The sequence below is a fragment of the Microtus ochrogaster genome, chromosome 10, assembly GCF_000317375.1.
Source record: "Microtus ochrogaster isolate Prairie Vole_2 chromosome 10, MicOch1.0, whole genome shotgun sequence".
NCBI lineage: Eukaryota > Metazoa > Chordata > Mammalia > Rodentia > Cricetidae > Microtus > Microtus ochrogaster.
Window position 1 is genome coordinate 77,074,065 of NC_022016.1, and position 14,845 is coordinate 77,088,909.

General features: G+C 35.9%; 1 protein-coding gene across 1 annotated transcript in view; it reads left to right on the forward strand.

The window, feature by feature from the left end:
- Faf1 (Fas associated factor 1) overlaps positions 1-14,845 on the forward strand; it is a 288,528-nt gene that overhangs the window by 67,193 nt on the left and 206,490 nt on the right. Inside the window, exons 4-5 of the mRNA XM_005353630.2 lie at positions 2,006-2,208; positions 10,834-10,925. Coding sequence (XP_005353687.1) covers positions 2,006-2,208; positions 10,834-10,925 — 295 coding nt within the window. The remainder of the gene's footprint in view (positions 1-2,005; positions 2,209-10,833; positions 10,926-14,845) is intronic.

Below are 14,845 nucleotides of genomic sequence, written 5' to 3' on the forward strand. Positions count from 1 at the left end.
ATGTCTCAGTTAAAACCCTTTACTTTTTCCTTACAATCAGTATAGACCTGACTTTAGAGGCCTCAAGGGACACTAAAGCTTTTGTTGAAAATAGGACTCTTTTTTTCAAGATAACTACCCCAAAGAAGAGACTTATAAGAAGTTCCAAGCAGGGGCTGGAGAGATGGCTCAGTGGTTAAGAGCATTGCCTGCTCTTCCAAAGGTCCTGAGTTCAATTCCCAGCAACCACATGGTAGCTCACAACCATCTGTAAAGAGGTCTGGCACCCTCTTCTGGCCTTCAGGCATACAGACAGAATATTGTATACATAATAAATAAATAAATAAATAAATAAATAAATAAATAAATAAATAAATAAATAAATAAATAAATACTAAAAAAAAGTTCCAAGCAGTTAGACGTTATTTGGTGCCCTGTGTTATGGTAGGTGTCCGGGAAGAATCCTAGTTGGGGCCCAGCATCGAATGTGTAGTGGAAACCTGAGGCCTCAAACCAGACCAGTGAGTCTGCAGTGAACACTTGCAAGTAGAGACACACGGGACAAGGAGCATATGATTTGACTTTTCCAACTGCACTGCGGCTTCCATGATGAGATATTTAATGTATTTCCTTTAAAATTTTTTCTCATTTTATTTTTATTTTTTTCTCTTGAATTTTATTTATTTGGGAGGGGCGGCAGTGGCAGAGGGCAGATGTGAAGGGGTGGGAAATAAATGGGATCAAGATACACAAATAGAATAGAATAAATAAATTAATAAAAAAGAGGTTATTTGACTTTCTTAGTCATGAGTATGAGCATAAAAGAGACTCAGATTTCAGGGTTAAAGATTCTTTTATATGAATCTCAGGTATCTTTATTTTACTTTTTGGGTTCTCAATCCTTCTAAAATAGCACCTTAATTTTCACAAGAGACTTTGGAAGTACGCATGTTCAGCTTCCACGGTAATTCTGTAGGTTCCAACATTAATTGAACTCATTCTCAGCAAGGTCTTACCTGTTATTAGAAGAAATAACAAACTTGTTATAAAGGCCATATTCAGAACTTTGTACTTTCGTGCCTTCAGCTGGACACTAAAAACTGGGGCTGCTGTTTTCCTCTGTATTCTCCATCAGAGTCAGAAGGAGCCATCTTACAGCCATTTCATTAGCTCTTCCAGAGCTAGTCATCTGATTCAGCACTCTAGTCAGCTTTTATTAGGAAAACAAAGTTTGAACAAATTAAAATTGTATACTGAGTGACAAAGATATTATAAAGGAAATGGGGGTGGTAATCTCTAGGGTAAAACTGTGTAGATTTTACACACAGGGAGAAAGATGTCCTCTCTGTTTTTATAAGGGGAATGAGAGCAAGCACACAGGTGGGTTAGATTGGGGATTTAGTATTAAGAAAAGTTTCTTTGGCTTCTATTTTCGTAACAGAATCCATCCAAGAGTTAGACGAAAGAGAATTAAAATTTAAAGAAGTTTTAAAGCAGTTTTTCGAAAATAGAAGTAGCAGGTCAGATAATGATTTACTGAGCATGACTGGAAAATACACCTAAAGTTTTGAAAATTGTGTGCGTGTGTGTGTGCATGCGTGCGTGCTTGTATGTCTGTGTGTGTAGGCCAATGGACATCTTGGAAGAGTTAGTTCTCTCCTTCCACCATATGTTCTTGGGATGAAGCAGTTCATCAGGTTTAATATCAAGAGCTTCTACCAACTGAGCCATCTCACCATCCTAAGAACCTTTTTAATTTTCATTTTAAAATGATGTTTTGCTCACATGGCCACATACATCCAAGTGTAAATAATATCATAGTAGTAGTTAGAATAGACAGGTAAGGATGGGAGAGAAAATCATGTGACCCCTGGCCATTGTTATAGATTTAGTAGAAGAAAGAGAACTTGGTCTTACCACAAGTGGCAGGCAAATTGATAGGAAGGCCTGCGAGCCAGTAGAGAAGAACCTTGATGATATTGTGTAATGAAGTAGTTTTGCTTTTTCTTTTCTATCAACATTTTAGTGACTTTGGAGGTGAAACCATGCCAGGACCCACATTTGATCCAGCAAGTCACCCTGCTCCAGCTCCAACCCCCTCCTCTTCAGCGTTCCGCCCTGTAATGCCATCCAGGCAGATTGTAGAAAGGCAGCCTCGAATGCTGGACTTCAGAGTTGAGTACAGAGACAGAAATGTTGATGTGGTACTTGAAGACAGCTGTACTGTTGGTAAGAATTACCTCCATAAAGCCTTCATAAGTGAATGGTTTGCTAGGCATACATTGTTCTTTTCCTTTGAGTTGACTATCAACAAGAAGAGAACAAAGCACATTGTATTGGATACTTTCTCATACAGGTTATTGTCCTCTAATTTGAATATATATTGTGGTGAGCTTAAGGTAAGTTGAAGAATAATTTTTGATATACAGTTTTATCTACTTTCGTTGTTGTGTGCTTTTGTCAATACAAAGCATCACTCTAAGGCACTGTACATACTTGACAAGGACTTGACTGCCAAGCTACATTCACAGTTCTATAAATATACTCTTTTAGGATTGTTGTAAACTAAACACCTAGGGAGCTTAAAAAAAATACTGTAATTATTGAGTATGTTTATACCAACCCTGCAACTAAAGCGTACTCATTTTTATAATGTAGTGTTGGTTTGTGCTGCTACAATTACATAAATATGCTCAATTTTTATGGAGGAATTAAAATTAATTTTCTTATATTTCTGCTAAGAAGTTTTATGATTAAGGCACTGGTGGGTCATAGTTTAGTGATGCCTCTGACTGCTTTTAGGATGGAACTTGATGTATTCCTTGGAGGTGATGAGTACCATGACCTTACATGACAGAAGGCAGAAAAAGCAAAAGGAATGGATTTTCTTTGTTAAGCACTTTAATAATTATCTCTTTCACAGAAGTGGGGCCCTTGTTAACTAAATTATCCCTTAGAACTTCTGCTTCTTGGTAATATTTTCTTTTTTTTCTTTTAAAACTTATTTATTTATTATGTATACAATATTCTTTCTGCGTGTATGCCTGAAGGCCAGAAGAGGGCGCCAGACCTCTTTACAGATGGTTGTGAGCCACCATGTGGTTGCTGGGAATTGAACTCAGGACCTTTGGAAGAGCAGGCAACGCTCTTAACCACTGAGCCATCTCTCTAGCCCCTGGTAATATTTTCTTAATTAAGAAAGTTATATTGTAGAGAATTTCATACATGAGTACTTTGCCTATGGCATTATTGAAACCTTTTCTCCAGCTCTTCCTATGTTCCCTCTGCTTTCTCTTTTAGTTCTTGATCTTATTTTATTAATTATTATTGTACATTCACCTACTACAACTCATTCGAACTGCATTGTAAGCCAAATATTGTTCCTCCGTGACATGTGTTTCTCACGCGTCTCTTCACAGCCTGCTTATATTTGTGCTGTGCCGCAGTTCCCCTCTCACTGAAATAGATGCAGTCGGGAATCATGTGTGAGCCTTCTTTTTATCTCCTTGGGCACAAATATGCAGGGCGTACTAGTAAATGGGACTTGTTTTTCTTTCACTGCATTTGATTTGTTAAATTCTACAAATTCTGTCACTCAGTGTTTGATTCTCTATTTTCATCTCCTTTGTACAGTTCAGGAATTGTTTTTTTTTTCATGTGCAACTAAAATAATTTCTTAATGTTATTTACATATGTTATTCTTTCCTCTCTTATATTTTCCATATTCAGACTGGTATGCATTTTCCAAATCATAGTCTCTTGGTGTGTATTCAAGTTACTTCCTGTCCCTCACATTGTATTTGTTTGGCTTTTCTGGAAACTTCCTACTTAGGCTTTAGGATCTCGTGTGAAGTTTCCTTCTGTGATGCAACTCTAGCTTCCATGGATGTGGTAATCTGAATGCTGTAAAAAATGGATCTTAAAGAGCAATTCTTTGTGTTTAAGATTCCCTACTAAATGTTAACTTCTTAATTTTAGAAGACAAGGTCTTATTTTAAAATTTCTTTCTCTATTCAGAGCATGGCACAGTCATACCTATTGAGGAAATGATTGGCTGCATAAAAAGAGTGTAGGGGTGTGTGTTTATATAGATTAGCTTACCCATAATAGGGCATTGGAAAAGAAACACTAATTTTTGTGACCTGCAATATAATTGTTATAGACTATCTTACTGTTTTCAGGAATTGAATAAATGTTAATTTTCTATAGGAAAGAGATGCTCAGTAAGATAATGCTTTTTAATTTTTTTATGTTTATTTATTTTATTTTTTGGCATTATTACCAGATAAATAGACCAAGATATAAAAGTAAGGCTGAGCCAGTTAAGAAAGTTATACCAGAGTGACACCTAGTGGTAGCTCCATTGGCTGCTTAATGGTTTTCCTGTCCTGTTATTTCTTCAGTTTCATACCTAAAACTTCTGGTTTTCTTTTCTAATCTTGAGTAATTTAAAGTTATGTTAAAGGACTCATCCTTTATAAAGAACTTCTTGCATAAAATAATGTGATCATCTTGAGGACAGGTGTTTTAATGTATTATTGTGTTTCCAGGAAATAGCAAAGGATTTTATGCCAGTTATTTGTTTAATAAAGTTTATTCTGTCAGTGCTGTGAACAAACTTGTTCTATCCAACATGGCCTTAGTTATATTTCTGGAATGTATTGGAAAATAATAGATCTATTATCATTTGAGTCATTTGTCTCTCCTGTCCACCCACTTTTAATAATAAATACTTCCTGTTTCGAAAAACCAAAAAAAATGAATTAATTATTTTTGTTTAATCTGTGAACTTTACTTTTTATCTTGACCCCTGAGTTAGATTAGTGAGGCAACCTTTGGCAAATGCCTTCACCACTTCAGAGCTGCAGACATGTTTTGTGAGCAGTAAGCTCCAAGTGGGGTTTTGGGAGGAAAAGGACATTGTTGTTACTGGTAATCACGAAAGGAAAGCATGGTTGTCTTATTTGCCTTGCAGAGATATTGTGAGGGAGGGTTATATGGCTGTAGAGTGTATAGAGCATACAGTTAAAGATTTTACTTTTGAGGAGTATAGGCAGTGAGTTTTGTATGTTGGTCTGTACTCTGTTAGCTGTTGTGTACTATCAATGCACAGAGTCATTTTGGAACCTAAGTTAGCAGCACACTGAATATAAATTGAACTGTATTCTTAATATGCATAGTGTTTATTTATATAATTGAAATATATCTTTAACCTAGCTTCATGCTCTGGACTGACATTTTATATCTGTGTGAGGTATAATGGGATATTTCTGTTCATATATACATTGTAGAATGAGCAGATCAGGTTAATTAGCATCAACCTCATGTACCTATCATCAATTTGTGCTAAGAAAATTTAATTCACTTTCAAAAACAATTTTGAAATGTGAAATACATTATTAACTATATTCACCTTAATATGCAATAGATTATTTGGAACTATTATTCTCACTTGATTGAACCTTTGCTCCTTGGACTGTCAGTTCCCCTGTCCTTATTCTGACTCTCTGCTCAACCTTAATTTTCTCCTATAGTAGTACTATAGACCATTCCGCTGTCTATTTCTTTGTGTTTTCATTCTTAGATTTTACACAAAGCAAGATTATGCATAATTGTCATTTTGTGACTTGCTTACTTTATATTTAGCATATATATATCTTCTATATTCATTTTTTAGTTGCAAATGACAGGATTTAGTTCTTAAGGATGAGTAGTGTTCTGCTACATACATATATCACATTAATGATACCCATTCATCTCCTGATTGGCACTTAGGTTACTTTCATTCATTTGCTACCGTGAGAGATGAGAGTGAGCAGTATGTATATACATCTTTCAGTGTAATGCCTTCAACTTTTTTGGGTTTTTGCTCAGATGTATTTTTTCTATTTAGATTCACATTTTAAAATACTTTGTTTATTTTAAATAGGGAAATATGTGAAGAAATTTCTTCCTCTTTTCTCATTCTTAACTCCCCACTGTTAACAGTTTGATGTTTTGTTAGAAGTCTTTAAATTTTACTTTATTTAACATTCTTTCAAGAATTTTACCTATCATTTTAACATTAGTTTATCTTTCAAGTAAGACAACAAGCAGAAGAGTAGACATTTTCCCTAATATCTTTATTTTCTTCTATTTTTCAATGCCTTTTCTTTTGTTAATATTTGCTTATTTTCTTCCATGACAGATTTTTCCCCTTTAAACGAGTAAGCATATGTAGTTGCATAGGCAAGGAATCAAGGAAATCTTTTGTTAAAGAGGGTATAATAATGTGGCAATATGTTCAAAGCCATTAGGCATTGGGGGAAATATAAAGCACAATGAGATATTTATGTCCAAATCAGGATGGGTAAAATATAAACTGAATATCAACAACTGCAGAGAATGCACAGAATGGAAGACTTATATATTGCTGACAAGAATGCAAAATGACCAAACACTTCTCAAGTGATTTGGTAATCTTATAACTTAAAACATGTTTTTGCTGTATGACCAAATAGTTCTATTCTTCGGTATTTATTAAAGAGATGAAAACATAGACATACAAATAACTTACAGGTAGAAGTCCATAGTATCTCTATTTGTAATACTCCCCAAATAGAAACACCTCAATCATCTTTCCAACAGACATATAGACAGCTATGGTACAACTGTGTAAGGAACACTGCTTAGCATCAAGGAGAACAGAGTGGATGCAAACACAGGACATTATATTTAGTAAAGTACAGAAAGATAAAGTTCATATGTTCTCATACATGGACACTAACAAAGTTGATCTCATAGAAAAAGGAAGCAGAATAGTGAGAATTCTAATAGAATTATTTAGGGACTATAAAAAACAGGGAAGAGTGTTGTCTGAGGTTTCTGTCCTGCCCCATTCCCACAGTCGTTAAATCCCAAAGAAATTACACAGGGGTCTACATTAATTATAATCTGATTGACTCATTAGCTCAGGCTTCTTATTGACTCTTATAACTTATATTAGTCCATTATTCTTGTATATGTTAGCCACGTGGCTCAGTACCTTTTCTGGTGAGGCAGTCACATCCTGCTTCCTCTGAGGCTGGGTCACAACTGAAGAATCTGTTTCCTTCTTCCCAGAATTCTCGTTGCCCCGCCTATACTTCCTGTCTGGCTACTGGCCAATCAGCATTTTGTTAAAATACAATTGACAGGGTACAAACCGTTGTCCCACAGTAGAAGAGGAGAAAAGTTGATTAACTGGTTTTATTTTCTGTTCTGTTATGCATGTGGAAAAAAGGCATTTAGTTTTATTTTGGTCTTATCCAGGCTTTCTTCAAAGACTTTAAGACTTATTTATTTATTTATTTATTCATTCATTCATTCATTCATTCATTTATTTATTTATTTTCTATTAAGAACTTCTTTTAACTCAAGAAAGCTGAATGTTTTCAAAAGTGTAAGAAAGAAGTGTCTGGTGAAGATGATTTAGGAGGACAGCACTGGGCAGCCTGCAGATACATATGCCCAGACTAGTGCTCAGGAAAGGCAAGGCTGACTTTGTATGTGTCTGGGTAACAAATAGACTCTTTGTCAGCAGTCACATTTTTGAAAGCCAAAACAGATACAATGTTGAGCCAGACTTTCTGGATTTTTGTTTGTTTGTTTTTAAATGGGTAGTTACCACCTAGAGTGCACAAAAGGACTTAAATTGTAAAAAACTACATTTTGTGTGTGTGTGTTTGTGTTTGTAGTGGGTTGTGTGTGTGTGTGTGTGTGTGTGTATGTGGTGTGGTGTCAAAATGGCATGGCATGTGTAGGCCAGAAGACAACTTTTCAGAGCCGTTTCTCTCCTTCTACCACATGGATCCCAGGCACCAAATTCTGGTCTTCCATCTTGACAGCAAGTACTGTTACTCATGGAGCCATCTTACTGCTCTAGCCTTTTTGTTTGTTTGTTTTGTTCTGCTTTTTTCAGACAGGGTTTCTCTGTGTGACAGCCCTAGCTGTCCTGGAGCTATCCCTTGTAGACCAGGCTGGCCTCGAACTCACAGAGATCTGCCTCCATCTGCTTCCTGAGTGCTGAGATTAAAGGTGTGCATGCATCACCAATGCCACCATCGCCCTGCTCATCTTTTCTTAAAGAAAGTTAAAAAAAATCCCCGAGGCCATGAATGACTCTTGTGTTGTTGCTGATTAAGCTGCTGTGTTTCTATAGAACTTATATAGCATAAAATTCTTTCTCATCTTTCATCTTCTCATCATGGGTTTGTTTTCCTAGTTATAACATTCAATTGTTTTGTATTTAATATAAAAACAATGGGATTATGTCTTATTTTAAATCATAGAGTATCAGCAATCCATCTTAGATAAATATAAGAAAGATTTGCAAATTCAAATCAACATAAAGCAGTGGAGTGCCTGAAACCAGCACAAACATTCCTACAGAAGAACTTATGAGTTAATGGGAAAATTATACTTCCTTGACGTGTGTCATCAGTATTTTCTCCTTTAATTTAATTTAATTTTAGTCTTTTAGTCCTTTGTTTTCACTAAATGGAGTTCTGGCCTATTTTGATTTGGCCGTCCTATGCAGCCCAACTATGCTTTGGTCTGGTTTTGGTTACACTTCTGTAACAGGAGACTGTGCATTGGTTTTCCTGCTGCCTAGACCCAAATAATCACACAGAAACTATGTTAATTACAATATTTTTTTGGCCGATGGCTCAGGCATATTTCTAGCGAGCTCTTACATCTTAAAATAGCCCATTATTAATCTATGCATCACCACAAGACTGTGGCCTACTGGTACGGTTCTGGTGTCTTTCTCTTTTGGCAGTTAAGTGACATCTGCCTGGCTCCACCTTCTTTCTCCCTACATTCAGTTTAGTTTTCCTACCTCCTTATATTCTGCCCTGCCATAGGCCAAAGCAGCTTCTTTATTAACCAATGGTAATAAAACATATCCATGGCATACAAAGGAGAATACCACATCATACGTCATACTAGTTTAAGTTTTGTCTGCCTTATAGCTGCTTGATTCAGTAGTTTCCCCCTCCCTCTTCTGAAACTGATATTTCAACACATTTTAAATTGTCTTCTAGATTGTCAATATTGCCTTCAGTTTTTTCAGTTATTTTAAAGTATGTCTTCTTGTTTCATCCTATATGTTTTCATTAACATATCATGTGGTTAGGTGAACTAGATAAAGCTATCCTCTATGTTATAGATGCTGCAGTAAGAACAAGCAAGTGACTGTATTTCCCCTAAGCAAAATGTTAATCCAAATTTTTATTGCAAAATGTGCTTCACTTATATTGAAGTACCTTACCTTTTGTACTCTCTACTACTCCTGTCATGTGCTGAGCACATTCGTGCAGAACAGATCTGGTGGCCTGTAAGGCATTTGGCAGCTAGAATATCCACATGAGATTTGCCTTTTGAATATGTTCTGTTTATTCACAGAAATGTTCCTTTCAGTTTCTTGATATTATACAGATTAAGGTAGTCTCATGTAAACAGACATTTTTCTAAGGGGAATGGGATGAACAGGAAATGCTGCAGGCTTCCACTGGGGAACCCACTCTAGGTGAGGGTGCTTCAGGAGCGAGCTTGAGACCTGAGACCAGTGTCTGTGCCTAAATTCAGAAGATAACACTGTTGGAAGTTCCAGAAGGTCCTTGAAAGCCTTGGCCAACAGCTAGTGCTGACAGGCAGGCACGTGTGAATTCATCAGTGGTCTAGGAAACTTGAAGGTCACCAGAGCCTTGTGTAGGCAACATCAAAGTTTCCTTGCTCAAGGGACTCAGTACAGAGGCTTGAGATGTTGTTTTGGGGGCATTGCAGTGAGATCTTGGGGGCCATCTTTAGTTTACCAGGGCTCACAGCTTAGGATTGGATCATTAGCATATTAGAACCTGCCTAAGGCTCATCTTATATCAGAGCTGCCTTGCAGCTGGCTCTTATCTTGCAAGCATTATTCCAAATCACACAATATGGTTTCACTTATGTTCCTAACAGTATTGTTTATTGGTTTGTTTTCTGTTTACATTCTTAACCACTGATATCTGTGCTTTTTAGAAAACTATGCTTTTATAAACGTGAAGTACATAATAATTTAATAATTGTGAAATATTTTTGTCATTAATTTTGAAGCCTAAGTTCTTCAATGAAACAGCATATTGTTTGGTCAAGAAGATTTTAAATTTGGAGTACTGTGTAAACGGAGACTGCTCGTTCATTTCCCAGCCGCCCAGATCCGAATAATCACATAACTATATTAATTACAACACTGTTTGGCCAATAGTGTAGGTGTAGTCTTCTCTATCTCTTACATCTTAAATGAACCCATTTCTGTTAGTCTGTGTATCACCACAAGGCTGTGGTGATACCGTTAAGGTTCTGACATTTTTCTCCTTTGGCAGCTACATGATATCTCTCTGACTCTGCCTACTCTCTATCTATATCTCTTATTTGGATTTCCTGCCTGGCTTTATTCTGCCAGGCCATAGGTCAAAGTAGCTTCTTTATTAACCAATAGTAATAAAACATATTCACAGCATACAGGGGCATCCCACATCAGTATTGAGTTTTTAAACATTTATTTATTTATTTATTTTGGTTTTTCGAGACAGGGTTTCTCTGTGGCTTTGGAGCCTGTCCTGGAACTAGCTCTGTAGACCAGGCTGGTCTCGAACTCACAGAGATCCGCCTGCCTCTGCCTCTCGAGTGCTGGGATTAAAGGCGTGCGCCACCATCGCCCTTTAAACATTTATTCATCGGTCAAATGTTGTTGACTGAATATTGTATACTGGATATTAATGTTGTCCTGGTAGTCAATGATTGACTTGTGTTTACTCATTAGTTATATTTGATCTCTTCTTATTTGTACAGGAGAGATTAAACAGATTCTAGAAAACGAACTTCAGATACCTGTGCCTAAAATGCTGTTAAAAGGCTGGAAGACTGGAGATGTGGAAGACAGTGTAAGTTTCCTAATTGACTAGACATAAAAGATAACTGAGTTTTATGATTAGCTAAGTAATGCTTAAAGCTGTTTAGTTTGTATGCTTGCTTGCTTGTTTTATGAGACAGGTTCTCATGTAGAGCAGGCTGATCTTAAACACTCTTGTTTAGCTGAGGATGGGCTTGAACTCCTGATCTTCCTTGCCTTTACTTCCCCCATATGGTGATATTTTAGGCAAGCACCACCATGTTCATCCTAAAGATTAGTTTTAGATAATTTATGTATATCAGAAGTAAATTTGGTAGTATTTATTTAGTTTAATTCCCAAATAATGTTTTTCAAGTTAAATAATTAAATATAAACCAATAATGGTTTTAAATGAGTTTAGGTATGCAAATAAAAACACTATGTGGCATGTTTTTTTTTTTTTTATTTCTAAGTATTTTTTTTTAGAAGGTTGGTACCTTTTTGAGAGCATTTACCTTTTTCTCAAACCTCTTAGGGTATCAGTGAGTGCCCTGGAATAATAATTTACTGACCAATTACTTACTGGCCTGAAAGAAGTCACACACACTGTGTACATTTATGCCAAGTATTGCATATGGAGCAAAGATAATAGGAAACTTTTAAAACTTGGAAAATTTAAATGGTAAGAATATTTCTTCGTTTCCTTGGTTCGTGGCAGGTGCATGAAATGAATTAATATCTTGAGAATTTACAGAAGGTACAGTAGTTTTCAAGTAATAGTGGCTATGGTTTTGGACCCCTTAAAGTCAGCCTAATGTATAAAATATTTCACTTTTCTTTTTTAAGAGGTTAGAGGAATGGAGAAAGAAATGAATTAGCACTAAAGTTTTATATTTTTAAGACAGAAGTATTTATAATCTTACACTATTATTGAGTTTATATTGCTTAGCCAGGCATAAATAAAATCCTTTGGTTCATTATTTTATGAATGTTTTGTGGTCAGTTGTGCTAATAAATTATATACATATATATATTTGTATATATATTATTAGGATTGATTTACTGAGTTGGTCCTGTGTTTCATTGAGACAGTTACTAGAATTCCAGATAGGCAAGGATAGGCAAGAACTTCAAGTTTTGATATAGTTAACGATGATACTGTATGATGTTACAGTTAATATTAGGGGTCAGCAAGCCTCTTCAGTATAGTCAGTTAATAATATTAAATATTAATATAATAATAAGAGTAGTATAGATAAAATTAATAAAATAATAAATATTTAGGTTTTATCTTGCCTCTGTTACTACTACTACTCTGCTCTATTCCCAAAGAGCAAGAACATCCCTACAATATGAAATTTCGTGTCATGAAATGTTCTTTTGATTTATTCCCAATCATAAAATTTAAAAGCTATTTTAAGTCACATCCCATATAAAAACAGCTAGGTTTATCCCATGTCCTTAGTTTGTTGCTTCTTGGTGCTGTGTAGTCCTCAGGTTGGAACCCAGGGCTGTTGAAATGCTAAGGAAGCTCTATTCACTCCTGACTCTTGTCTGTTCTGATACCCAGGGTTCTAAAAAGGTAAGGATGAGTAATTCAACAACCTTGATAGAAATAAGCATCAAGAATGAAATCATTTTTACAGTTTGTTTTTAAATTGAGAAACCTGTATTAATAAGATAATATTACATCCATTTTCACTAATTAAAAGAAGTTAAAAGAAGGAGGTCATTTTGAAAATATTCTTAAGACATTCTAGTATCTGGACAGTCTTTTGGGAAGACACAATACTTCCAGTTACTTATTTATATATTCTACTATGTGGGATTCCTATTATTCTCAAGCCATTAATTTTTTGATTGCTTCCAAATATACATTTCCATACCACACCTCAATGAATTGTCACAAAACATGTGAGAATTAAACAAAGTTGACAATTAACTCTTGTATTTGCATATCTTCTTTTCATTCCTCTTTCTCTTCCTCCTTTCCCTTTTCTTTTCTTTCTTTGCTTCTTGGTTATTTGAGACACGATCTCATGTAGCTCAGGCTGGTCTCAGACTCACTAAGCTGCTAAAGCTGTCTTTGTACTTTGGATCTTTCTGTCTTCACTTCTGTTCTATACAGTCTGGAGAATGATTACAGTAGCATATTTTCAGTTTGCATGAGTGACTGTATTACAGTTCAAAGCAAACCAAAGTAAAAGAATAAATAGCAAATGATAGATAGAAAGCAAAACATTATCAAATTGGATACTCAAAACATCCAGTGGGAATGGGATTGGGAAGCCCTTTTAAGGTAGCCAGCTGGAGTTCTCCATCCAGCGTGTCCCCTAGGTGAGACTTACAAGTAAAAGGACAAATAAGTAACTTTTAGAGATAACATCATCAAATTGATTGCTTAAAACATCTAGCAAAAATTGATCAGGGAAGCTGAGGCAGTCATCTGAAGCTCACTCACAATTGAGCTCTTTCTACCCAACTGAGCTTTCCAGAGGTGAGCTTTATGCTTCTCTTCTTCATTGTAGGCATTTTGATGCCACGGATAAATAATAGTAGCATCTGTTGGAAATGTTTTGCCTTCTACTTGTTTTCAGGGATAAAATATTTTTACTCTTGGTCTGTTTTGCTATTTTCTTCTCTTCCTAACAGTGTTAGGGGAGCAGCCTATTCTCAGACATTGAAAGATGCTTTGAGACATTTCTGCTTGGGTTTGAAATGGTGAAGGACAGCCCTGCTTCCCGAGCCAGCCTCTTAAATGAGCTCAACACCTGACAATTTACCACATAATGTATGTTCCCCTTCTCACCTGCTGGGATTATGGATGTGCAATCACCATATCCTACTCTGGTCTTTCATATTTTATTGGCATCTTAAACAAACATGCTTTAATGAGAACCCCTAATTCTCTCCTATGTTGTTTTTTCACCAGTTTTTCCTCAATAAATGGCAACTTTGTGTAGCTAATAGTAAAGCAGAAATTGTGGCCATGAGACTTTTCTTTATCTCACAGCACTTCACAGAATAGCACAAAGGATACTTTTGTAAATTTTATTGGTTATACTTCTAAAATATATCTCAACTAAGGCTACTTTTCAGTATTTTTGTTACAATTGACTAATCCAGACTGTCATTATCTCTACCTGGACTAGAACTTCAGTATTAGCTCCCCCACCCCCCACCCCAGGGTTTCTCTGTAGCTTTGGAGCCTTTCCTGGAACTAGCTCTTGTAGACTAGGATGTTGTCGAACTCACAGAGATCCGCCTGCCTCGGCCTCCTGAGTGCTGGGGTTAAAGGCGTGCGCCACCACCGCCCGAGTGCTGGGGTTAAAGGTGTGCGCCACCACCGCCCGGCTTCTTAGCTCCTTTTTGTAGATACTTCCAGTTCCATTCCCTGCTTAGCAGCCATAGCCATCTTTTACACACAGACATTATATTGCTCTTTTGTTGAAACACAGTTTTATCCTTTTCTCAGTTTTACAGTACCTCCTGAGTTTTTTTACCCTCACTTTCTATACTATAGCTCATTTTGAAATCTTTTTTTTTTTTTTTTAAAAATTAGGATTGAGCTTTATTGACCCAATCCTTGACAGATAACATCTAATTCTCTGGAATCATTATTACCTCCAAATATTTTTTTAAATGATTATTTTCTATCTTTTGAGTTTTAGCTTTATACTAGTTCTGTAACAAACATTTCTCATTTGGTTCTTGTCCTATGATTCTCCACCCATAACATTATAAGAAGAGGTGCCATATCTGTTCTATCACCAGTGTTTATAGAATTCTTGATATATCAGTATCAAATAAAGGTTCATGGATTAGTGCATGAATAATGGCCTAAAGAAAAGGGTCATTTTATTTAATCATGCCATGAATGTTTTGATGGGAAAGATTAAATGGAGAATCATAGAGTAGAATATAGATAAAAGTACGACCATGACTTGATTGAGTGCTAAGAGTATTTTTCTG